The sequence below is a fragment of the Stegodyphus dumicola genome, chromosome 2 (genome assembly GCF_044657685.1).
Source record: "Stegodyphus dumicola isolate Sdum_Otavi_A_Nest chromosome 2, ASM4465768v1".
In the NCBI taxonomy this organism is placed as follows: Eukaryota; Metazoa; Arthropoda; class Arachnida; order Araneae; family Eresidae; genus Stegodyphus; species Stegodyphus dumicola.
Genome location: NC_140769.1, coordinates 147,668,056 through 147,695,695, shown reverse-complemented (window position 1 = coordinate 147,695,695; position 27,640 = coordinate 147,668,056). Strand labels below are relative to the sequence as shown.

Below are 27,640 nucleotides of genomic sequence, written 5' to 3'. Positions count from 1 at the left end.
AATACTTTCATCCTGTTAACTGAATTGTTGGTCACAATAAGGCAAGTATTTTCCACGTTTTCGGATACAAACAGGAAGGACTTTGGCAGTTCAATAGCAATATCCATATGATAACATTTATATGAAATCCTCCTGCGTATCTAAACTGAATGCTGAGTTTTAAATCAGTTTTTAAGATATTCTAAGAATTTATGTAAGAAATTTGTCAATTTACGTGCATAGTAAAATTAATTCTTTGCTGCATGCCACATTTTCAAATTTTACTTACATGTGCTGTCTCAGAAGTAAAGACAGAAAATTCAAGATAAATTATGTTTAAAGTTTAACTTGATCAATGCATTGCATAAAGATGACTATAAATATTTTTCTACATTCAAAGTATAAAAAAAAAAAATTAATTGAAATGTTTTAGTTATAAATCATAAAATGTGTGATGATAGGCAAAACTGCCTGTCTCTTTTTTAGTTTCATGTTATTCGACCTCTTTGTTTTGTAACCTAATTTAATTGTTTAAATAAAGAAGTTTAATTATTTTAAATATTAACAATCAGTATGTTATATTCATGATAAAAATTAATTACAGAAGTTTTTTTTTTTTTTTCCTTCTTCTTTAACGAATTGATAGAAAAATAATTTGTCTTCAACTTCCATTACCTTGAGGTTATTTTGTCCTAAATTAGTTTGTAAATCTGTTTAAAACAAGCAGTACCTATTCAGTGACATATATAAACTAGTCGAGCTAAGTTTGACTACTTTGAATATGTACTGCCCCCGTTTAGGCAGATTTACAAACTAGTTGGGGGTAAGATAATCTTGAGGTAACGGACTCGACATGAAGTTGATGACAATTTTTATCTAAAAATTTTCGGTTTAATTTTTTTTATTTTAAATTGTAGAAATATATTTATAGTCATTTTGTGCAATGCATTGCTCAAATTAAACTTTAAATGTTAATTTATCTCGAATTTTCTTTTTCTTCTGGGACAGCATAATGTAAGCAAAATTTGAAAATGGGCTGCATAATTTCATTATTATTTTTATATTACTCATATTCCAAGGATTAATATTTGATAACATCGTGTGAATAATTAATAATTACTTTTTAAAACAGAATGTTTGTGATTGTAGAAATTATGTACTTCAATATAATTTTATGGAATAACAAAACATGTTTATTTTTACAGATGTCTTATTTTTCCAGACAGTTTGAAGGAAACATCATCAATACACTGTTTTTCTCATTGTACACAGGAAACGGATACAGTTCTTTTTGACATCAAATAATAAAAATCATATAATTACACTAGAATATATTCTTACAAAATATTTGCATTTACAAAAACACAAAACCCAAATACTTTATGCTAAAATGGATGATGACAGTTTGAGAAAGTGAACAGGTGAATGCACAATAATTTATTTAGGAAAGAGGATACAAGCTTATGATTATGCTACTGCAAGATACATGAATGATTACATATACATCTATATGTGTAACAATTGTTTTGGCTTTTTGTTCTTAATAGATCTCTTCCAGAAACTACTGCTGAACTATTTTCATGAAGTTTTGGCATTTTCTGTTAATTCATTGTAATTATATGTTAATGCAACCAACCACCTTAGCAGAACTCGCCAACTTTTCAGAATGTGACAAACTCTGGCGATCATATGCATAACCATTCTTTTGACAACCTTGGTCATAACAATCCTTCAGTCAAGCAAATTCTTATGCATTGTTTTTGTTTTATTCCAAATCCCAACAGTGAACAAATTGTGATTTTTTTTTTCTGTAAACTTATTATTTAAAATATGCATTGGAAACAAATGGAATTTATCAACAATTGGCGTTGGAAGGCAAAAATCTTCAAAAAAATGGTGATTCCGGATTTTTGCATATTCAAATTCTCTACACTTTTAGCTTTCTAAAAATACCATTCTTTAATTTCTATGAAAATTAGAACTGTAAAAAATTTAGTTTTAATTTGTCATCGAATGCTTTGATAAATGAGGATTTATACATAAAAACACTTTTTTTCTCCAAACATGATATTTTTATACTCGATGTACCTTTTCTCAGGAACTACTGCTTACAGGTATCTAAAGTTTTTATGGCTTATTTATTATGTTTCCTAATATTTACTGAAACGAGCTTTTTGTGATAAACTAATAAAACAAATTTTAAAAAATTTTTGTGTGAGAAAAGTGCTAAATTTTACTACGCCTAACAAAATATTCTGTAAATTACTCTAAAATTCAAAATGTTTCAAAAGCTAGTTTCAGTATAATAAGATAGATATACTTTAATTACACGAAAATTTCAAACGTGTATCTACAGCAGATTTTGAAAAAAGGTACACTGAAAATGGCCAATTTAACATTGTCGATATAGGGTTACCCCTTAAAGAAACTGGTAAAATTTCTGCAGGAAAACAGAATTTTGTTGCTAAATCTCTAAAAAGGATGACAAGGAGATCGATATATTCAATGGTTAACCGAGGTCTGTTGGATGCCAAATCTCTGCGGTTATCCGACATTTTTTTAAGCGAAAACAGATCACTGTGTATTTGGAGAGAGTAGTAGTAAAAAAAAAGTTACAGAAATATTTGGAGACTAATGCGCTTATTTTTTAGCATAATCCTTATTTAATAACAAAAATTCGTATTTTGAATTGCTAAAATGTGTTTGCATTCCGTATGTTGGTAATGTTTGCTGATTTACAATAATTATCGATGGAATCGTTTTTTAAAAGTACCAAAAACTACGAAATTGCACCCTATAAGTAACTTGTACCTTTTCATATGTAAAAATCTCCAAATTGATCTGGCATTAATACACAAGTAATCAAAAAAATTGATAAATTTACTTATTCCAAGAGGAGTTTTGTTTCTTTTACTTCAGTTGAAATTTCATGGGGATCGCTTAAATTGTGACGAGAAATTCGAAATATCGTTTCTTTATTGATTTTCCTGCAGAAATTTCACTCTTGTTTCTTCTGTCTGACAAGCACAGATTTTAAAATCAAGTTTAAGACAAAAACAATCATAATTTTTCTGTAAAAGCCGTTGGAATATGCAGTAGACAGAACAAATATGAAAATGTGAGTGCTGATTGTTAAAATAGAAAAACTCTTGCACATGGTTACCAGAATTTGGCAATTTCTACCAAGGTGATTGTGATAATATGTAAGTACTTTTGTAGGATAGGAGGAAACGGGTTTATCATTTGCTAATTGAGTAAAATATGGAACCAAACTGCTATGGAACAGATAATTTATATTAATTCACTAGTTTTGAAATGGTAAATACAAATTTTATAATCAATATAGAGAAAATTAATTGTTAACGATAAAAAAAAAGAAATTAAGTAGTATATTTTTTCAGTATTGCTATGTATATATTTAAAAAGACCTAAATAATCTTTGCATAATGAATGCTCTGTCCTGAGAAGTATGAAGTAACTGAAGGGCCGTATTTCCTCGGGCCCCTGGTCTAGGGGGCTTATAAAGAACTTTAAAAGTATATGTAAACTGCACACACACACCAAAAAAATATCGAACAGTTCGAACTCAACTTGTGTTTTCCATGTCTTGAAAGCGAGACTTAGCATATCTATTAGATTTATATATAGCATTGTTATAATACAGGTATCTTGACACAAAATCGGACTTTTTCTGAAATAACATACCAATTTTTTCCATATTTCGATTTTACGACTCCAATTATGCCAAGGTTTGTAAAAATCGCACGAGTAATTTTTAAAAAATTAGTTCTCAAAATTTTAGCTCCTCCGTGTTAATTGAATTTAATATATATTTATTAATATCTCTTTTTTTATTAAACTTACTTTATTCATTTTTCCAGAATTTGAAATTTAGGTTCATTCCAAATAAAATTTGCCCATTTTTTGAGATTAATTTTATGAATTTTTCAAAAAAAATTTGAATTTTAAGCTATGAAATTTTTACTATCATCCTAAAGTAGATGCATTTCTAAGCATTCTACAAAAAATTACAGTCTTTTTATTCAAAATTTTCTAGGATATACGTGAATTTACATACTGCAGCACTTTGAAATTTGGCATATTTGTTATAAGTGATAATAACGCCAAATGTGGTTTATGCACTTTAAATTATTTGAAATAATGAATGATGATTTTTTTCTGCTTGTTTACAGTGAAATAAAGGAAAGAAAAAAAAGGTTGCTATAAATTAAGAATTTCACCAGGTGAATTATTTATGGTGCAAGATTAAAAAAACTGCACCAAAATAAATTTTTTAGTTTCTCTATAAGTTTAATATTTAGGCATAATTTGGGTCATAGAATCGAAATATGGAAAAAGATTGGCATGTCATTTCAGAAAAAGCCCAATTTTTGGTCAAAATACCTATATTAGAACAATGCTATATATAAATCTAATACATAACCTAAGCCGCACTTTTGAAACATGATACACTCAATTTGAATTTCATCAATCAGTGCAGTAGAACAGGAGCTATAGAATTGTCCATTTTTTTTTCTCAATGTACCTATATGTAGGAATATAAAAAAGGACAAAGCTAAAAAGTTGTCTATGTTGGAAATGTTAATTAGTAGTGTGGAAATAGATGTCCAAGAATCGGTGCCTAACTTATATCTGAAATCAAAGACGTTTTTGACGATCTGTATTTTAGTTGCTTGTGAAAGAAGATTTTAAAAGTTGAAGTTGATTAAAAGCTATCTTCAACCAATGACAGGCCAAGTCAGACTTAAAGAGAGAAGAGAAGCATGCCGAAAATTAGGCAAAGCAACAATCTTGTAATTGGCATACATTTTAATTAAGACTGTCGATTCCGATGGCGAATGAGGGCAGGTCCGTCTTCATCGTGTTCGCCATTGAAAACGAAAATGTCTTAATTAAAATCTACACTAACAATAAAGTTGTTGTTTTGCATAATTTTAAGATTTAATGGTTTGGCAATCCTTCCCATCGAAAATATAAAAGCTAAAAACTTTTTTAAAAACCTTTAAAAAGTCATATATAGATAGATATATGTTTGTCTTCTAGATGTGCAAGTTTTTTCCTTCAGTTTTAATATATTTTGTTTTCCAAATCATTATAGCTGTTTAAATTGAATGCAATAAATGTTAATCATTTATTTGTGTTGACATTTTGTATTGTGATCCTTCAACAAGGGGGGGCTTAATAGCTGTAGGTTTACAACTGAATTTTGATATGGGAATGATTTGGTAGTCTTGTAACTTTTGTTGAAATAGTTTTTAAATAACTGCTGATAAAGCGATTAAAAATTGTTTGGATCTTAAAATGATTCTGAGAGAATTTAAAAGCATTTTTTCTGAAGTAAAATGTGCAACTGAAAAGCTTTTATAATATACTACCTCCTATTTGTCCTTCAAAATTAATGGCTGAAAGCGGATTAAAAATCTCTTATTATAGCTCATAAAGGAATTCAGTTTGATGTGCATCTAGTTTTAACCTTTCAATGTGTGAATGATCTAACTGATTAGAACTTTATTACCACTTGATGTGATCACATCTGTCTGTAGATATCTTGATAATATTAACCAAATGATAACATTAAATAATGAGGGAAAAAATTGCTATTTAAAATAACAATGGAATTTAACTAAAGGGAGAAGAGAAATGCCAAAGTAAAACATATATTATGCAAATTGGCAACCCTGAGTTTGGCATAGATTTTAACCAAGACTGTTGCACCGACAACCAAGAGGTTGCGCTGCATTAGTGCAACCTCTTTTGTAAAAGTCGCCAAAATTTTCAGCATTAGCCAAATTCTGCTTAGCTGAAAATAAAATCAGCTTAGCTTCGAGGGTGAACAGATACAGGACCTTCTTTATCGGGAGCAAAGAAGTTCTGCAAGAAAAGGACTTAGACTCGTTGTTATGGCCAGGCTGAAAATCTGAACCGGCATCGTTGCCGATGAAATGAAGTCCGAAGGCACATGACGTAATGAACTGTGAACGTGGATATAATCTCGGAAGAGAAATCAGAGGATAGGAAAAGAAACGAAGGGACCATAAAGGACCAAAGCTAAAAATGAATCAGATAGATGACTCTGTACTTGACGAGTGTGGAAATAATCCAAAAATTACAATGATCGAGCAGATTCAATAAAATATACAATAATTAAAATACTATATACAAATAAAGAAAATTACATGGCTGGGCATCGAACCTTCAACCTAGTAGTCTGTTAGCTCAGAACTTGCCAATGTTGTGAATGCAACAAAAGGAAGAGCTGCAACTGTATTTATTTATACACCAGAAGCAAAGCAAATGAGAAGGTAGCGCCATCTGTCTACAGAAATACTAAAAACGAAAATAAGTTAATAAACATCTAGAAGTGTTTTGGAGGATTGGATTGTAGTTAAATTCAAGAAAAATTTTTGTGAATGTGAAATGCTTCAAGGACATCCAATTCACCAACTGAAGAAGCCTTTTAGTTACTTTCTCGGCAAGACCATTACAGAAGAAAAGTATGGGAAATTTAATTGATATAACAAAAGAATCAAACATCAATGACTAGAAACAAGTCACTAATTAAAGAAATATTATTCATTACTATACAATACAAAGATTAAAAAAACAGAAGAAAATTAAATTATGGTATTCGTTTCAAAGTATTAATTTTAAATATATTGTAAATATGACTTTATTTAAAAACAAATTAAATTATACATATGTCATTCAACTGCCTAATAAAATGACATTTTTAAAAAAGAATTTAATAAACTAATTTAAAAAAAAAGAAAAGGGGAAACAAAGATTTCGGTTTCTTTCAGTTTTTCTTCTACTCTTTAGTAGAAGTCACCAAAATTTTCAGCATTAGCCAAATTCTGGCAACCATATGCATAACAGTTCTTCAATCAAGAAATGGCACCATTTTTGTGTGTGTTTATTTTGTTGTATTCCATAAGTTCAATGGCTTTTTCCCTTAATTAATATTTTCTCACTTAATGTTAAAACATGCAATAGAGGAACTTGCCAGCAATGTAAAAAAACTGTGACAAAATTTCTACAGAAATATGGTATTTTTTTGCAAAATCACTGCCGAATCCGTCTGGTAAAGTAATCGCCATCACATTTCCACCACAGCCGGATTTAGACTTGATAAGGCCCTAAACTATTATAGCATGTGTAGCTTATACGTAAATCTTGCACTGATTTCCACAATAATAAAAGAAGTAAATAACCAGCTTATAAATAGATTTAATTGTTGATTTTCGGAGTAAATATCTAATTAAAATGTGAAACATATTGTGTAATATATAGATTTTGAAGCTGAATCGGCTGATGTCGTCATTTTTTGCCCCCCATCTGTAAAAATTCATCAGATTCCACCTAGGTGGTTGTGTTAATATGTAAGTAGCAGCAAATATTTCCAGTATGCTGTTTGGAGCAACCAGTTACAGACTTTATTTACAGACAATAAGCTGGAAGTGATACTTGATATAAAGCTCATTGCTACTTAAATAATGAAATTGATGTGAGATTATGTGCTGACCAGTAGAGATTGACAAAGCTGCTCTTTTATACAATCGAATCAAAGTTTCATTCACTGAAATGAATCCGTTCTTTTTAAATTCCTACTATTAGCTCATCTTGTTCAAATTTTGAGTCATTAATAAAATACTTTTTATTCAACCACTCAAGTTCAAGTACGTTTTTTTAAACTTGTAGTAGATGACACTTGATGTTAATACAGTTTTTTCACATATTAAAAATTTTTTAATTAATTAAAATTTTTCTTTCTTAACCTAAGTAGGAATTGAGCTTAAAAACATTTTTTATTTAATAAATTATTAATTAATTAATTTTCAGTCTCTAATAAAATACTTTTTATTCATCCACTCAAGTTCAAATACTTTTTTTAAACTTGTAGTGGAAGACGATGTTAATACAGTTTCTTCACATATTTTGTATTTTTTTATCTATTTATTATTATTTTTTAAATTTTTCTTTGTTGGCCTAAGTAGGAATTTAATTTTTAGTCCAAAGGGATTTGAATCCCGAAGGACTATTAGTTTCGTTTTGGCATTTTGCGTCGGACGGATAAATGTCGGTTCACTTTTCAAACTGTTGCCATAAAATGTTAGAGTCCTGCATTATATTTGAAGAAATTAAATAATGAAAATCTGCGTAAATGTATGTATATTTCTCACATTGTCATAAAATAACGGTACATAGAGTCATCGAATTTTGAATAACGTAATCCTCCAACGAATATGAGCATGTGGAAGACCAAATTTGAAATTTGTTTTATGATCGATTTCCTATTTTTTAAAACTCTGACGCATTTTTGATTAACAAACTCAAGGATTTCAAAGCGAGCAATGGCAACGTTGTGCAGAAAAAACATTTTTATCTCCAGCGCGTGAGTCTCTGTATCGGAAATTCTAAAGATATGCTCGTTTTAAAACTATTTTGCGATATTGCTGATATTTAATAAAGAAAGGTAACACACAAAATGTTAAAAAACGCCCCTTTGGACGTAATTTAAAATCTGAAACATTTCAGATTTTTTTTTTTTTTTTTTTTTTTTTTTTTTTTATATTACTTGTGTGTGACTTACTAATAATAACCTTGATCTAAAAGATCTTGAACGGCGGGTGAAGCAAGAAGAGGGGAAAGAATCAAACAACTAGTGAAATCGGCACTGGCTAACAAAGAGCGAGATGAATGGAACGAGGATTTGAATAGGAAGAATCGATTCTATCAAACGAATCCATGAACTGATTTCTTTCTAATGTAATTTTGAAGTTCCTTAAAACCATCTTTTTACAGAGAACTAACAGTAAAATTCTAAAATAAAAATTTCGGAAACGATAAAAATTAAACTCTTATTTAATATTTGAGGATAAACGTTCTTTTCTCCCCTAAAATAGAAACTGATAACCCTTCTGAAAAGAACTCCATTCTTTTTTCGCTAATCAGGCACAAACTCACTCGGTAAAGTGAATTAGTCTTGATTAAATAGCAGATTTCTATTCCTGGCAGACGTCCAAAAAAACCTCTGTCTGAAGTTAAATAAAATAAATTTAACAGTGAAACAACAAGGCTTTCTTAAGTAATCAGAATCTGAAATAAGCCCACCATGCAGAACGAAAACCGCTTAAAAACAATTCCCAATTAAAATGTTCACAATTAAGAAAAAAAAAGAAAGAAAGAAAAGAAAAATAGACAAATTAACTGGCAACTCCAAAAGATTTAGTACAGAAACGCTAATAATGTAAACGTGAGAAATCTCTTAAGAACGGGTATGCACAAATTAATTTAAAAATAGGACCTAAATTAAATGCGAATTAAATTTTTAAAAAATGGACATTTAAACAACTGAAAATGAGCAATATAGTTTTAAAATTTTCTTTAAAGCTAAGATACGTAATTAAAATGACTAAGAATCGAATACAGTCGATAACTTACGAAACCAATAGACAGGAAATTTGTGATGACGGTCAGAGGTCATGTGAACACGCGAAACTATGACGTCACAAAAGTCATGTGATCCCTGACGTCATTTGCGATTTTTGGCAACTTTTTTAATCTTTGTTTGCTATTTTAGTTGAAAAGTTCTGGCAACATTGTACTGAAATGTAAAAGAGCTATAACTCTAGTTTCTGGAATCGGAGTAAATTCACTCAGTAAAGGAAACGGTTCTTTCAGATTTTTGGGAGCGGATCGTCCAACTCTACTTGCCTACAACTAGATTTTTATCACTTTTTTTTTTTTTTCATACTAGATTGCAGTCTTAACATATATGATGAATATGAGAGTTTAATAGCGTTTCAGATTTTTTTAAACATTTTAACAAGTATTTTACACGCAAAATATCAAGATTGTGATGACACATAATTGCAAAGATTGTGTTGCATTTTGGAAGTATTAATCTTCGTCAGTTCTTCTCCGAGTTAGTGATTCAAGTCCAAGTGATTTATTTCGCGGTTCGAAAGTACCTGAGGGACAAATATCCCAGCAGTCGGAATATGAGGAGAAACAGGATCAGGACAAGTGTATTCGCCCACAATGAAAGGGTCTCTTCTCCTCTGTTGATGATGTCTTTCACTGGAATGAAAGTTGCATTTTGCTCTCGACATACAGCAAAGCGACTGTTGTTGGCGGCACACCTAAAAAAGAAAAATAAAAGTGAGTTTTTCATTTGCGTATCTTTAATTATAACTGGTATTGAAAAAAAAAGCTTTCAGAGAGATTAATTTAAAAATATTTTCAACTAGCCGCTACGCAGCCAGCCTTCGTCTGGCTTTTAAATGTACCGGGAAAATGCCTAAAAGGAACACCAGACATTAAATTTAAAAACTGCACAGAATTTTACTCTGCAGAATAGCTTTATCAATATATATATATATAAACCTCACAAATTTCAATAAAAATGTATTACATATAAAAAAATTAATTATCAATCTTAATTGGGACTTAAGATAGTTGTTTTTACTATGTGGTTAGAATTCGTTAAAATGACAATCCTTGTATTAACTTGGCATAGATGCATAATGGAGAAGAGAAACTTGCAGACGTGGCGATGCAATGTTGTTTTGTTTTTTGATAAAGCAAACCTACTTATTAAGCAGTTGTAGAAATCTCTTAATTAATATTTATTTCATTTTCCATATTTCAATTAATATTTATATCAAATCTAAATGGAAATCACAAATACGTTATCACAAATACATATCCTATGAATCACAAATACGTATCCTATGAATGGAAAACATTTAATAGTTTTTAATTCTGTTGGCAAGCAGTAGGAGGTGCGAAATCTTCAGTTGCCCCTGGGCGCTGAAAACCCTAGCTACGACTCTGCCTGGATATTGTCTACGAAACTCATAACAACTGAAGATCAACAGTCGTGAGCAAATTTACAATTTTTGCATTTTTTCTCCAACTCCTATATAAGTATTCATTTCCATTAAATAAAAGTGGTAGCTATAGTTTTTGCATATATTTTCTTAAACTTCGTTACTGTCATGCATATGAACCGTGAATTTAAACGTTACTGACATTTTTGTAATGGTGAACTTTGAAAAACCTGCTGGAGGGCAGTCTATTTAAGAATTACAGATTTATATTTCACTTTTAAGAAACCTCTGTGTACGTAACGGCAACAGTAATTGAAAAGGAGTGGCTTTCTACATTAGTGTTTCGTTTTCTTTAGCATTAATGGAAGAAAACTCTGAAATATTTTTTCTTAAAGAGAAATTATTCTTTCTTAATGTTACAATGATCATAATTTAGCTAATATTCGTTATCTTCATTCAGAAGTTTCGATTGAATAATAAACAAGAAATTTTATCATGATTTGTTTGAGTGCGTTATCTAGAGTGAAAACTAATGTTCTTCTCCATTTCATTGTGTATCTCGATTAAGAATCTCATTATTCTTTACCACCCTCGACGATCCACATGGCAAACCCCAGGAATGGAACTATTCTCCGTCAAGACATATTTTTTTTACACGACTGTATTATATCTTATCGTATTATATTAAGTTGATTATAAATTAATAAATAACTCTGTTTAGTTTAATAATTTAATATAATTTAATAAGCATTTCATATAAAAAAATATTAAAGGTTTCAGATTTTAAATTACGTCCAAAGGGGCTTTTTTTAACATTTTGTGCGGTACCTTCCTTTATTAAATACCATGTTCTTCGCACTTAAAGCATAAATTTCAGTTCAAGAGCAACATCGCAAAATAATTTTAAATTGAGCCTATCTTTAGAATTTTCGATACACAGTCTCGCGCACTGGAGATAAAAATGTTTTCTTCTGTACAACGTTGCCACTGCTGGCTTTGAAATCTTCGAGTTTGTTAATCAAAAATTCGTTAAAGTTATACAAAATATGACATCGATAATGAAACAAATTCCAAATTTGGGCTTCCAGACGCCCATATTCGCTGTAGAATTACGTCATTCAAACTTGGATGGCTGTAGGTACCGTCGTTTTATCACAATGCGAGAAACATATATACATTTATGCAGATTAATCATTATCAAATTTCGTCAAATATAATACAGAGCGAAAATATTTTGTGACAACCGTTTGAAAAGTGAAACGGACATTCAGAGTGATTCGACGGAAAATCGCAAAACGAAAACAATAGTCCGTCAGGGAGTAAGCCTCTTTGGATTAATAATATCTAAAATGTTTTGTGCGCAATTTTATACAAATAAACCGTTACACATGAAATATTAATTTTAAGAGAGTAAGGTGCTGACAAGATTCCAAAGTAATTTCGTTTTTCATAAAAATGTGAATTTCCAGCTTGTACGAGTGATTTCTTTGAACTAGCCGATTAAAATTTCAAAAAATTTTGACGAATGATGTAAATATTGTCTCCGCATAGTTCTAAAATCGATAATATAACTTCCGTTATAACAGAAGTTTAACCCCAGTTCTCTTTGATACTGACATAATTTTCCAATTACCTATACGTAATTTCTTTGTCTCATACTTGTGAATAACTATATATAGGGTGTTTATAAAGTGCCGGATCCATTTTGATGTTTAATAACTCATAAAATAAAAAAGATAGATGTATGTATTTCATATAAATCAAAAATTTTTAGTTATAGAACATTGTAATTTTTTATGTGGGACTGCTAGTATATCTAGTTTAATACTTCGCTTTTTTATTGCAGTGGGCAATACTAATAGTATATACAGGGTGTTTATAAAGTCCCGGACCTATTTTGATGTTTAATAACTCATAAAATAATATAGATAGATTAAAATTAATAACATAAATGGTTAGATAGACTCAAAAAGTTTCATGACCCTTGTCAATGAACTTGCACGAGTACCCCCTCCGTCGCACGGAGAATATCAAGTCAGTATTCAATTTCACGCCAGGTACCGGCAAGCATGTCGGCATCCACAGAGGCTATTGCGGTTGTCATTCTGGCTTTTAGGTCATCGATGTTCGACACTCTCCTCCTGTAAACGTTGTCCTTTACAAATCTCCAAAGGAAAAAGTCCAGCGGCGTTATATCAGGTGATCTGGGTGGCCAAGGAATTGGACCCCCTCGCCCAATCCATCTTCCTGTAAAATTGTCATTTAAAGAACTACGAACGATGGTACCCCAATGAGGTGGTGAACCATCTTGTTGCAAAAAAGACATGTGGCTGAAGCTCTTCTAGTTGTGGAAATACGAAGTTTTCCAACATGTGTAAGTATACGACTGATGAGACCGTCTTTTCTGTGAAAAAGAAAGGCCCAATGGCTCGTTCGTGCATTAGTCCACACCACACATTAACCTTTGGGGAATCCCTTTGTACCTCACGGTATTCACATGGAGGTAGGAAAGGGAGGAGGGGCCATTCCGCGCTAGAAGTGAAGCACTGCTTTGAAGCTTGGGTCACCAGAGAGGGTGTTCTTTGTTTGCATCCAGAAGCTTGCTTGACAAGATTCTGATAGTATTTCGACACACGACAGTTCCATAGAAATCGAAAAAGGGACACTCTCGCATGAAAGAAACATTCATAGTGTGATGGATAATAGCAATTTATATAGTTTACTGACATTTACGCAAAAATCACATCTTGGTTATTTTTCGATAACTAACAACAGCGATTTTGATTATGAATTTGTTTTATAAAATTCTAAGCTGTTGCACTACAAAAATATAGATTTTAAGAAAATTGCTAAAAGAGATCTGCCAAAATTTATTTTCTAGAAGATTTGAAAAGTTTGAAACTTGATGGCTAAATGTAAATATAAAATTATGTATGTTAAAATATTTGTAATTAGGCACATAGGTCAGATTTTTTATTAAATAGAGTAACGCATGCAAGGGCTATCTGCCTAAAGAGAGAGATGCCATCGTGGAGGAATTTTGAAGAAAAAATGACCTTTGAGTGGGTATTAAAAATAATACTTATAATTTTCATTCAAATTATATTCATATATATTTTTTATGTAAAACTTTCGGGTGTATGCTAAATTAGTGTAAATTACTTTACACGAAAAATATAGTGAATGCACAGAAATTAAGGATTTGCACATGCCGGAAATGATAAATAGGAAATATGTATGGGTATTTATGCATGTGCTTGCAAAAAGCATATATCTGCCTTTGACAAAATACTTAAATATTCATTAAATTATTTATAAATGTATTTGAAATGAAGAATTTATTCACTTATAAACAACTGTGAAAGTACTATGAAGAAATCTAATGATTAAATGTATCTAATTTATAATGATTATAAATGTTATCTAAATATATAATAACCTTAATATTGAATTGTAAACATAAATTGAAATCCTGTTGACAAATACGTTATAAAACTATTTAAGCAAGAATTGTTCGTATTGGAAAGCAATCTGTTAAAAGGTATTGTAAAGCAAATGCTATGAGATGCTTAAGAACGTAATAAAGAGTTTTGGAATATGTATTGTTGAAATGAAGGGTAAAAAAAAAAATCTGATAAGTATAATTAAAAGAATTATTCCCTTTACATTTTATAATAACTCAGTTACAAGTTTTAAATAACACTTTAAAAAAAAAAAAAAAAAAAAAAAAAATTATTTTATTCCCTTACAGAAATGTTCAGAGAAAGTCAAATACTATTTAATACCTATTTAATTATTAGGAATTAGCGAAATACTTATTTAAAGTATTTCGCTAATTCCTAATAATTCTCTAATTTAAAATGAACCGAATAGAGCATTAATTATAAATTGATTTACATTTTTCGATTTAAAAGAAGCCAAAAAATCATGTCATATTTAAGAAAGTATTTTAGGAAGAAGCTCTATAAAATAGAAAAGAAATAATGCATAATTTTAATATTAATAATACAATAAACTTTAATCTTAATTTTTGTACCTTAGCCGAATAAAATCGAATTACCTTAATTTTTTTTCTAATGTAATTAACGAAAACTTGTGAAAATATTTCATTCAAATTAAACCATTCTGAGAAAACTGTCCTGTGAAAAGTATAGCATTTAATTCCGTTCAGAATGAAATGTTGTTTAAAAATATGTTGTTTTCACATACTTAGGACTCTGAAGTGTTGTAGAAAAAGAAAATATATACATTTATATGTATATTTACGACGTAATTACAAAATATTTACACCCGAACGCGTCAAATCCCATAGAACTCAATGGTAAATGACCCAATGTTTTGGTCACCACGTAGGGATCGCCGGTGCTTCAGAGCAGGGTACGGAGAAAGTTGTTTAGTGCGACTCCATCTTACTTCCTACCTCCATGGGTATTCATAGGGGTTTTCAAATCTCCATATGCGCATCAAAAGTAAACATAACATTGCAATAGTTTCCAAAAACAAAAGAGAGAAAAATGCAATTAATAAGCAGACGATATTTAGAAAAGTATAGATATTTAGACTGGAAAATGAAATTATGTGAAATTAAACACACGCGCACACGATATTTACAAAAGTAAAGATATTCAAACCTGAAAAGGAAAATATATAAGTTATTCCATCAATAAATGCCATAAAATTGTTTAAATCTACATTATTTTATGAGTTATTAAACATCAAAATGGGTCCGGGACTTTATAAACACCTTGTATATTAAAAGCAACCTTTATTAAGCATACAAAAGGTAAACAGAATTATTAAACTAAATAAATTTAATGCGAGTTGATATGGCAAGATATAATACAGTCATGGAAAGAAAAATAAGTCTTGACGGCGAAACGGCCACAGTGAAATGGCGACGGCGAAAAGTCCTATACCCACTAAGCCGTGTAAATTAATGTTTCGCGCGAAACTAACCCTCCGAATTATGTGTTGCCCAGGGCGGAACGCCTCTCTACCTACGCTCCCCAAACGGCAAATTCAGCAGCCGCCCCGGGCAGCGAAATTTCTAGCTAAGCGACTACACGAATCAACTTAAATATACAATAATAAATAAAGGGGACTTACGGAATGGGAATTCCGCCTTCGAACTCCACTATCTGCATAGCGTGAAAGGTGTAATGAACAACAGACAAATACCGCAGCCAGGACAGCCAGAAGGGTATGGTTGATGCGTAGTAGCCGCCGAACAGCATGGTTGAAAGAGAATAAAGCGAAGAGATGGTGACGGACATCTGCAGATCATGGCATGAAGCTCCAACGAAAAGCCCCACGCTCTGGAAATAAGGCAAAAAACTGTTATTTATTGACAAACTAACGGAAGTACCCGATGCCAGTTAAGTTAGATTGAGAGTAACGTATTATTTTACTTCTGACATCATTTGAAAATTCGTATAATAGCATATTACACGTCATAAGGAATATGGTGCGTCATTGTAGTTCATAAAAAATGCCAAAGAAACAAAGTAATATTCAATACATGTACACTGGGCAAAAAAAAGAATGGGTAGTTCTATATCTCCCGTTCTACTGGGCCGATTGACGAAATTCAAATTACGTTTTTCATGTCTCGAAAGCGCGACTTAGGATGTGTATTAGATTTATATATAGCATTGTTCTAACATAGGTATTATGACACAAAATCAGACTTTTTCTGAAATAACATACCAATTTTTTTCCAGATTTCGATTCTACGATTCAACTTATGCCTAGATATTAAATTTTGTAAAATTTGGTGCGAAATTCACGGAGTAATTTAAAAATTTATCTTGGCGCAATTTTATCAGATTGCACCGCGAATAATTCACGTGGCGAACTTCTACTGTTCTAGATCTCCCGTTCTACTGTGCCGATTGACGAAATTCAAATTGCGTTTTTCAGGTCTGGAAAGCGTGACTTAGGATATGTATTAGCATTGCTCTAATATAGTTAGTTATTTTGACACAAAATCCGATTTTTTGTGAAATGACATGCCAATTTTTTTCCATAGTTCCTTTCTACAACTCAAATTATGACAGATTGCCAAATTTTTCAAAAATCGCACGAGTAGTTTAGAAATTGGCTCTCAAAATTTTAGCTCCTTGATGTTAATTGAATTTGATGTATATTTATTAATATCTCTTTTTCTTTAAACTTTTTTATTCTTCCTTTCACATTTCAAAATTTAGGTTCATTCCAAATAAAATTCACCCATTTTTAATGAATTATTTTTAAATTTGTATTTTAAATAAATTTTTGAAAACAGTTTTGAATTATAACCTGTAAAAGTTTTGCCCTCATCTTAAAGTAGATGTATTTCTAAAATACCAGCAAAAAATTAGAGTTTTTTATTTAAAATTTTCTGTGATGTACGTGAATTTACATATTGGCGCGTTTTGAAATTTGGTATACTTATTATTATAAGCCGTAAAAACAAAAATGTGGTTTACGCTCTTTGTTAAAATTATATGAATGTAGGACGATGACTTTTTTTTCGCTCGTAGACAATGAAAAGGAAAAGAAAATAGGTTGCCATAAATTAAGAAGTTCGCCATGTGAATTATTCTTCGCTCAAACTGAAAAAATACGCCAAGATAAATTTTTTAATTTCTCCATAAATTTCTCACCAAAAATTACAAAATTTAGTATCTAGGTAAAATTTGAGTCGTAGAATCGAGATAAGAGAAATATTGACATGTCATTTCAAAAAACGTTAGAGCAATGCTATCCTAAGTCGAGCTTTCGAGACATGAAAGACGCAAGTTTAATTTTGTCAATCGGTCCAGTAGAACGGGAGATACAGAACTGTCTCGTTTTCTTTCCCCAGTGTAGGCGCATCTTGAATTATGTGCAAGAAATTAAGGCGATGTATTAAAAGCACATCGACAAATTACAACATTAAAATCAAGAAAATGGATCTTTCTGGTGGTGGTTTGGGAAAATCTAGTTAGCGAAAGTTCAGAGGATCAACTTAATTTTTAAATGTTATATTATATATGTTTTAAATATTAAATATTATATGTTTCAAACTTTAAACTTCCCGTTAGCATATTTCACAAGTGCACATCTGTGTAGCTACCGAGGGATTGGCTTCAAGAGTGGACCAATGAGCATCCAGTAATATTTCAATCATGTCACATGACCTTTAAGATTTAAATTTCTTTTTAAGATTTAAGGAAGATGGTTAAAAATATTCTGCCACACAATTTTCTGTACAAAATAATTAGTCGATTGCTTCTGAAACTTTTCATTGCGAAGTTAAATCAAATATAGGCAATTATGAAGATTTCATTACCTGTTTGAAATAAATACAAACACATGTTGGATACTTCGCATAAATTTCAATGTGAAATATTACTTAATAAGTGGTAAATAAAATGATGAAAGAAATGTGTGATAAACATAAAAATGCAATCTTTACATAAACTATGTGCATGAGAAAAATATTTACACCAAATATATATGTAAATGGAAGTTAGCACTTTTTATTGCAGTCGATATGAAAAAGATGTTCTATAATAATAACCAATGCAGAATTTTATTCAAAGTGACCTTTACTAATTTGCATTCGTATACATTTAGTGCGTTAAATTTCGCATTTAATAAATGCTCACTCTTAAATGTACTGCCTACACAAGAAATATTCATCAAACAGAGTGAATTTATCGTATTCACAACGAGTATATTCAATTTATTCACATATAATTTTTAATGTTAACAATGGATATAATCAAATCATATGTGTTCTGAATCTTGCACTTTAAAAATCAAAAGAATGCAAGCACCGAAATAAGAAAACACTAGATTCATTGTAACACTTTCAGTCATTCTCAGCTCAATTAGAAAAATATACACCTGAATTCTCTTGATGCACATAATATGCCGTGAACATCAATCTTACTATTAATGCGTGAAAAAAATGTCGAAAGTGAAATGTCAACGATTAATCAAACTCAGAAGACGAAAGCACTACTAGATTTTCTACTATTACGCCATATATTTATAATTCCGAAACAAATACAAATTAAAACGTAAACAACATAAGCTCACTTGCACAAAGATCTAGCGTCACAAGAGCAATAGCAGCTCATTGGTCCATTTTGGAAACCCCTCCCTCAGTGGCTACGCTGATGTGCACTTGTGAAATATGCTTCCCGTTATGGTTCCGCTAAGTAGACGATACTTTTAGCCTGTTTGAAGGTAATAAAGATGATTTAAAAAAAGTTCTTCCAACAATGAATTCCACTGATCCTGCTGTTCAGTTCACTTTTGAACTTGAGACTTGCAATTCTCTTCCGTTTCTCGATATTCTCACGTAACACATCCAACTTCAGTACTACAGTTTACCGTAAACCTTCATCGGTTTGCCTTCCACCACACTTTAAATCATGTCATCCGACTAAACAAAAGTTAGCTTCATTTTATTCCTATGTTTTCCGTGCTTTTCAAGTTTTCTCCTCCAAACTAGCCCTTGATGAAGAACTAAATTATTTAAAAGCAGTAGCTATTAACAGGGGCTTTTCACCCACCATTATTAATCAAGCAGTTAAAAAATTCTCACCTTAACACACCAAAAGGCATATTCTTATGTTTTAAGAGATTATAAGAATTCTGTTAACATTCCCTTCTTTCCATCAATTAGCTATAAAGTTGCACGTATTTTACAGAAATTTAACTTTCGGATCGTTTATTCTTCCGTCAATAAAATTCCGAGTTCCATACTCAAGGACCCTCATTCCGGATATGAATTCCTGGGGTATTTACAGGATTCCTTGCCAGTGTTATTGTATCTTAATTATAGGAAGATTTAGGCTGTTATCACACGTCGATTTGTTTCGGATGAACAACTGTTTGGGACATTGTTTCTGCTTTGTGACAACAGCCAATCACCATATATCTCTTTGGGGTTAACACGGGAAATTGGTTGCCCATTACAAACAAACTGATAGCTGATTAGTTGAAAACGAGCAACTTGCAATTTCTTTGGAAAGGTAGGAAAAAGTGGAACGTCTTTCTTTCAATAGTAAACCAGGCAGAAAAATTGTCCGAAACAGTTGTTCGTGTGAAACAAACGCCGAGCCCCCCTTAAAAGTGGATGGCCCATTTTCCCGTGTGAAAATCATCAAGTCCTGCACACAACTCAGATCTTAATTATTAACTTACTTGTGCTACGACTGTGCTGAGCAATAAGAAACCCCATAGGGCGAGGAATGTGTACGAAGCCGTGAATCCCAGTAGTGGGTAGGAAATGGCATGGAAGACAGTAGGCAGTGTGATCATGAGAGGCAATTCGCCGGCCATCTTGGCACAGTAGTAGGCGGACAGACGGTATGCACCTGAAGCTCGTTCCTTGTTGATCACCTCTCTCTCTGGAGGAACTGCAATTAAAAAAATGATGCTACAACTGAAAAGGAAATTCAACGAATTCATTTTTAGCCCAAAGGGCCTTTGTCCCTGAGGGACTATTGATTTCGTTTTACGATTTTGCGTCGAATCATTCTGAATGTCCGTTTCACTTTCCAAACTAGTGACACCCAATGTTATCACTCTGTTTTATATTTGAACAAATTAAATAATGAAGAATCTGCATAAATGTAGGTATGTTTCTCGCATTGGGATAAAACAACGGTACATAGAGCCATCGAATTTTGAATGACGTAATTCTGCTGCGAATAGCCCAAATTTGAAATTTGGAATTTGTTTTATTATCGATTTCATATTTTGTAAATGTTTAACGAATTTTTGATTAACAAACTCAATGATTTCAGAGCGAGCAATGGCAACACCCTTTTTATCTCCAGCGTGCGGAACTGTGTATCGGAAATTCTAAAGATATGGTCAATTTAAAATTATTTTGCGTTATTGCTCTTGAACTGAATTTTATGATTTAAGTGCGAAGAGCGTGATATTTAATAAATGCAGGTAACACACGAAGTGTTAAAAGAAAACGGCCCTCTGAACGTAATTTAAAATCTGAAAACCTTTCAGTTTTTTTTTTTTTTTCTTTTTTTTCCCCCAAAGGGGCTTTGTCCTTGAAGGACTATTGTTTTCGTTTTATGATTTTGTGTTGGTTAACTTTAAATATCCGTTTCACATTTCAAACTGTTACCACCAAAATACTATCACCTTTATTATATTTGAAGAAATTAAATAATGAAGAATCTGCATAAATGTATGTATGTTTCTCGCATTGGGGTAAAACAACGGTACCTAGAGCCATCCAATTTTGAATAACGAAATCTTCCACCGAATATGGGCATCTTTCTTTTTGCTTACCTGCACTTATTTTTTAAAGAAACGCCGGAAGTCTGTGGCGTGCAGCTGTATCTGTTAAATAATTATTACGAATTTTTAAATTTATTATTAAACTCCAAAGGTAGATTTGTTTCGAATTGCGATAACCGTTTGTTTCACTTTTCATTCGAGTCTGTTGCCATTCGGCAAGATGTATGATAATTTTCTTTCATATTTAATCTATCTTTTATTCGTTAACAAACTAAAGTATTTAATATGCATGTCTTAAAAATATTATTATTTTTTACTTTTTAATTTGACTGATTTAAATAAAAATGCATTATTTTAAAAACACTCAGTATTTTTTGACATATATTTTCACTGTATAAGGTATTTTCCCGCCTTCTTAGCATGCCTTCGTGGTGTAATGGTCAGAACGCTCGGCATGTATTCTAGACGTCCGTGGTTCGAGTCCCGGCGACGTTATTGCTCATTTTTCAACTCTCCTGCTTTAAAAAAATACCTAATGTCTCTACAGTGGCGCCTGAACTAAAAAAGGTGGAGGAAGATGTATCTCCACCACCAGGATTTGGCGACTGTGTCCCCTAATCCCTAGTCGCCCTTTAAAAGGTAATATAAGGTATTTCTCTCACCTTCTTAGCACGCCTTCGTGGTGTTGTGGTCAGCACACTCGACGCGTATTCGAAAGGTCCGTGGTTCGAGGCCCGGCAAGGGCATTGCTCATTTTTTATCTTTCATGCTTTCAAAATAATCTTAATGTCTCTAAAATTTCTTAAATACACAGACGATGTATAATATTCTACCATGTTAGTCTAAATGCATATTCATCTAATATCTTTCAAAATGTTTTGCTATTTCAGCTGACAGTTTTTACTGATAAACCATATTAAGCTTTAAAAGAGCCCTTTTGGGCGATCGTTAAAATGTGAATCCTTTCAGATTTTTTTCTTCTTTTCTTTTTTCTGTTTTTGTTTCTTTACAAGATTAGTCAAATAATTTAATTGACAGGTCATATAAAACATTTCCGAATGATTTGCTGAAATGTTTCGACACTAAATACGTCAATAATCAATAACACTTGCAGTATAAAATAAATAAAATTAGTAAATAATCTACTTTAGATAAGAAAGTACACATACGAAATTATATACATCCTTAAAAACAGAGAAAATGGGAAACTCACAGGAAACCAGAGCTTCGAATAGAGCAAACAGCATCCAATACGTTGAACAGAAGAACATCTGAAATATAAAAAATAAAAGAAATTTGTATGCTTAACTTTAGAAGATTTTAAATCGCTTTTTTCTGTATTTCAAGACTTACGCTACAGTGATACTCTCTAAGATAAAAATGGGCAGTACTTTTAACTATCATGTGAGCTGGTTCATGAACATATTTTTTTTTATATGCCGCTGTTTTTTTTTTTTTTTTTTTTTTTTTTTTTTTTTTTTTTTGCAGGTGGGGATGGAATTCAGACTACAGCGCCCCTGCCTGATAGAAATTTTTAAACAAAATAAAATTAAAATAATAATAAAAAAATACGAAATCTTTCAAATTTTACATTGCTCCCAAAGGGGCGTTTTTCAAACGTTTTGTGTGTTACCTTTATTTGTTAAATATCATGTTCTTCGAACTTAAAACATAAAAATCAATCCAACAGCAATATCACAAAATAATAAAATCTGATGTGTACACCACATGACTTCCTTGTACGGAATATTAAATTATACGCATTTTTTCTTGCATTTCATTTAGATTTATTGGATTGAATTGAATCTACTTCGTTGATAGCGCATAAGCCGCAATATAGTAAATGCACTCTTTAAAATTCGCTATATTTGTTTATCATAGCGACACTCTGGCACTAGGTTCACTTAACAGTATTATATTTCATTCATATTATAACTCAGAATGCAAAACATTTATATCATTTGAAGAATTATCTAATCGTTGCCACATGTTCTATTCAAATACCATAATAAATCTAGAACGATGTATAAAAGAAATTAAGCAAACAAAACCAAAAAGAAATAGTTTTTCATAGACGATTCAGTATTTCTCATTCAATTATTTCAGTTCTCACTTCGCTACAAGGCAAAAATACATAAAAACTCAAAATATCTATATTAAAAATTTTGAAGTAAATCTTAAACACTTATTGTCTTTGAAAAATTCCAAAAAGGATTAAGCATGATTTAATTCGAAATAATAAGGCATTATCTTTGTTGTTGCGAAGCTTAGTCTTTCTAGATTGGCAACAAATATACTATTCTGCTAATTAAGACACAATAACACGCCGAACAAATAATAATTCAGAAGTCAAACAACAAAAATCAGCTTTATATTTTCAAAATTTTCACAGAAAATATAATGTAGATTTTTGTTGTTTGACTATTCTGCTGTTCTGCTGATTCTGTTGTTTGACTATTCTGTATTACTATTCTGCTGTTTCAAATGTAAATAAATATGTCCGCCATGTTATTTAAAAATTAGGCTAAACCGCACTTAAACAGCTTTTAAATTGTTGCTAATTCTCTTCAGAATTCATTTTAAAGCAGGTTTATAATTTTTTTTTTTGAAGGAAACGAGTCTTTTTTTCTGTCCTTACTTACAGATGTCACGCAAAAACGTGGTTAAATTGCATTCGATAGCGGTCAAAATGGATATTTTCGTTGAAATATGCTACCTGAAACTTTTCGCGATTACAATACTTCTTTTTTACTTCGTACAAGAAAGTAATAAAAAGAGCATATCTTTAGAATTTCCGGTACACAGTCTCGCGCACTGGAGATGAAAATGTTTTTATCTTTCCGTTGAGTATTGCCATTGCTCGCTTTGAAATGGTTACGTTTTTTAATTCGAATTAAAAATTCGTTAAGAGTTAAAAAATATGAAATCGGTAATTCCAAATTTCAAATTAGGGCTTCCAGATGCCCCTATCTGCAGTAGGATGATGTCATTCAAAATTGGATAGTCTAGGTACCGTTGTTTTATCGCAATGCGAGAAACATACATACCTTTATGCAGATTCTTCATTATTTAATTTCTTTAAATATAATACAGGCTGTAATATTTGGTGGCAACAGCTTGAAAAGTTAACCGAGATTTAAAGTTTTCAACGCGAAATGCCAAAACGAAATTAGTGATTAAACGGACATTGAATGAAACGGACATTTATAGCAGTGCTCCGCAACCTTTTCTCACCTGCGACGCACAAAAAATCTTTCTGGAATTTCGTGGCACACCAAAGAGTTCCGAGTTATCAAGGAAGTGCCGAAAAAATTAAAATGCTGACACACTTACAATCACACACACAACCACACAACAGTGAAATATATAAAAACATTTAAAATAGACATTATTAAGGAAAAAAAATTGTCATTGTGTATTAAATACATGATAAAAAATTGCAAAATGTCAAATACATGTATTTGATTGCGGCACACCTATATGCTACTCATGGCACACCGGTTGCGGAGCACTGTTTTATAGTGAACCAACGCAAAATCGCAAAAACATAAACAATAGTTCTTCACGGACAAAGCGCGTTGGAATAAAAAAAAGTATTACATATAACGAAATTGCAATGAAATAAGCAATATATCTTAATACAAATATTAATTATCCTAATAAATAAAGGCCCACCTAATAAATAGCGGCCGAGCGGTAAAGTCGCTGAATACTGGTAGTTCGGTCCGAGGTTCGAATCCCGCGAACGGGCTGGCTGCATCGGCGTTTTCGTGGTTTTACCCATATGTAACGTGTATACGAGCCATTTTCTCTAGAAAGTTCTCCACGAAGGCATCCTTTCCCTTAGGCAGATAACCCTAGTGTGCTTTGCCGTAATCTCAATAAACCAAACCAAACCAAACCTAATAAATAAATTAACCAACTTCCCGTTGCCTTCTCTCAACAAACTTCTAGTATTCAAGAGAAACATTCAATTTAAAATCTGCACAGAATGATCGCCCTCATTTTTCCTAGTGGCAACAGTTCTGATTTTCAACAGCCCAGTATACAATTGAATGAAAAACTATTGCTAAAACCATATTTCTAAAAGTATGAAACTATTGAAAATGATACGATAAAATCGAAAAGATAAAATAAAAAAATCTGGTTCGAATTTTTAAAAAATCGCTTCGAGGTGCAGTGGCTCTTGTCTAGATGCACCTGTGTGTACCACATTTCGCAGCTCTGGGTCTATTAGCTTACGCGCAGCACGAACTAAAGATACACAAACTCTTTTTTTATATGTAGAGATTAAATTTAAGGAGTTTAGTAATTTAATGCTACTTATGTTAATATCAAAAAGCAAAGTATTTGAATATTAAAATAATTAAATAAAATATTACAATATTTATTGACTAAAATATTACATGCGCTATTTCATGTGCTATTAATGAATATAATCAACAGTATCGTTCTATTAAATTCAAAATAAATATGAATAAAATTTCAAACATATTTATTTAAATATAGCTAACACACATTTATGTAAACCAATATAAAACTTATATGGTTTGCAAGAGGAAAATTCAAGCTATTTAAATATACAAAATTGTTATATTATAATGTAAATATCATTAGCAAAAATTAATTTGAAAAATCCAAATAAGCACTTATAAACTGTAAACAAATTAGTATTGATAGAATGGCTTTTCAAAAAATAACAGTAAGTACACAGTAGCGTTAACAGTAATAACAGTAACATTTGCCCATTTAATGTTTTTGTTTTTCACAATCGTAGACACCGGCACACTCGGCATACGGTATGCAATAGACAAGTCCAAGATACGCATACCATCTTCTTACTTTTCACTAATATCTTTTTTTCATCTTTAGTGATCCCAACAGTTTTCCTCGTTGCTTGACTGTTCTCGTCAAATTTCTTATAATTCAGGACTAATGAATTTGTAGGGACATTAAGTATTTTTTGGAAGCATGAAAGATAAAAAATGAGCAACACCTTCGCCGGAAATCGAACCACGTACCTCTGGAATATGCACCCAGCATGCTGACCACTACACTACGAAGGCATGCTGATAAGGCGGGAGAAATACCTTATAAATTTACAAAAAAAATGTACCTAAAAAACTCAAAATCTTTTGAAAATTCTCAGTTGTTTTCTGCAATTAGTAGTAGCATTAGGCCTAATGACTAAATAAATTTTGGCATTGTCTCAAAAGATAAACAAGTCTGCTACGCTTGGTTATGACTCTTCCAACTACTAGAAGAGTCCCATACGTTTTTTGCAAAGCTTTCGCTGTCTTGCCTGTATATTCGTTTACTTTGCATGTACTCTATATGGACAGGGAAAGTTAATTTAACGTTAAGTTTAACGGAATGAACCCCCGAAAAAAATAAAGGAAATAGAATTAACGGCATTAATGCGAGACCTTACAGGATGTAGAAGTCTATGACAGTGGTTCTCGACTCTTTTCCTCCATGCATCCCTTCATTATTACTCCTTTCCAAAATTTGAAAAATACATTTGTGCATTTGTAAGGTACTTTTCCCGCCTTCTTATCGTGTCTTCTTTGTGTAGTGGTCTGCACACTCGGCGGCGCGTGTTCGACAGGTCCCAGGTTCGAGTCCCGGCGAGAGCATTGCTCATTTGTCACTTCTTCTGCTTCCAAATATCCTAGTGTCTCAACTGTGGCGCCCGAACTAAAAAAGGTGATTGGGTCCCCTAATCCCCAGTCGCTTTTTAAAAGGGGGGAGTACATAAGGTATTTCTCCCGCCTTCTTAGCATGCCTTCGTGGTGTAATGGTCAGCACACTCTTCCCGTATTCGAGAGGTCCGTGCTTCGAATCCCGGCGAGGGCATTGCTCATTTTTAATGTCTAATGCTTCGAAATAACCTCATGTGTCTACACAGTAACTCCGTTAGATAGACAGTTTAACATTCTTTTTTACAAAGAAAGTTGCGTATTTAAGTCCCGGCGAGAGCATTGCTCATTTTTGACGTCTTCTGCTTCCAAAATAACTTAATGCCCCTATAGTGGCCCCCGAACCTAAAAAGGTGGTGGATGATGATTCTGCAGTCCTAATCCCGAGTTGCCCTTTAAAAATGTGGAGTATATAAGGTATTTCTCCCGCCTTCGTGGTGTAATGGTCAGCACACTTGCCTCGTATTTCAGAGGTTCGAGTCGCGGCGAGGGCATTACACATTACATTTAAATTATTTTCTAACGTGATTTGTAAATGAAATACGAAAAAGTATAGAAAATTTTGCCAAATACCAAAACTTAAAAAATGAAAACAGTTTTTTTTTTTTTTTTTTTTTTTTTTTTTTTTTTTTTTTTTTGTATTCAAAAACTAAAACTAAATATTTTTACAGCTAAAGAAAAGGCTGACCGCATTTCTATCCCATGTTATGAAATTTCTCTCTTAGGTTATAAATCCTTCTGGTGTGTAACATTAAAATACAAATAAAGGGAATAAAATTTTATCAAAATTTGTAAATTTATGGGAATTCTGAAATAGTGTTACGGATTTTCTATTTATTTAGTTTTCTATTTTTAATAGAATTGTTA

General features: G+C 31.7%; 2 protein-coding genes across 5 annotated transcripts in view; one reads left to right on the top strand and one right to left on the bottom strand.

The window, feature by feature from the left end:
• The window catches only part of CSN7 (COP9 signalosome subunit 7), a 71,171-nt gene extending 69,857 nt beyond the window's left edge, over window positions 1-1,314 (top strand). For 2 of the 3 annotated variants that reach the window (XM_085811228.1, XM_085811229.1), the window contains exon 8: window positions 1,185-1,314. In XM_085811228.1, the coding sequence (XP_085667354.1) occupies window positions 1,185-1,284 (100 nt within the window). In that variant the 3' untranslated portion in view covers window positions 1,285-1,314. The remainder of the gene's footprint in view (window positions 1-1,184) is intronic. The other variant, XM_035365105.2, reaches the window with a different exon arrangement.
• Window positions 1,150-27,640, bottom strand: part of LOC118193940 (uncharacterized) — a 173,229-nt gene continuing 146,738 nt past the window's right edge. For both annotated transcript variants that reach the window (XM_085811226.1, XM_085811227.1), the window contains 4 exons: window positions 22,288-22,345; window positions 20,013-20,227; window positions 15,939-16,147; window positions 1,150-10,142 (listed from right to left, as the gene is read on the bottom strand). In XM_085811226.1, the coding sequence (XP_085667352.1) occupies window positions 9,950-10,142; window positions 15,939-16,147; window positions 20,013-20,227; window positions 22,288-22,345 (675 nt within the window). In that variant the 3' untranslated portion in view covers window positions 1,150-9,949. The remainder of the gene's footprint in view (window positions 10,143-15,938; window positions 16,148-20,012; window positions 20,228-22,287; window positions 22,346-27,640) is intronic.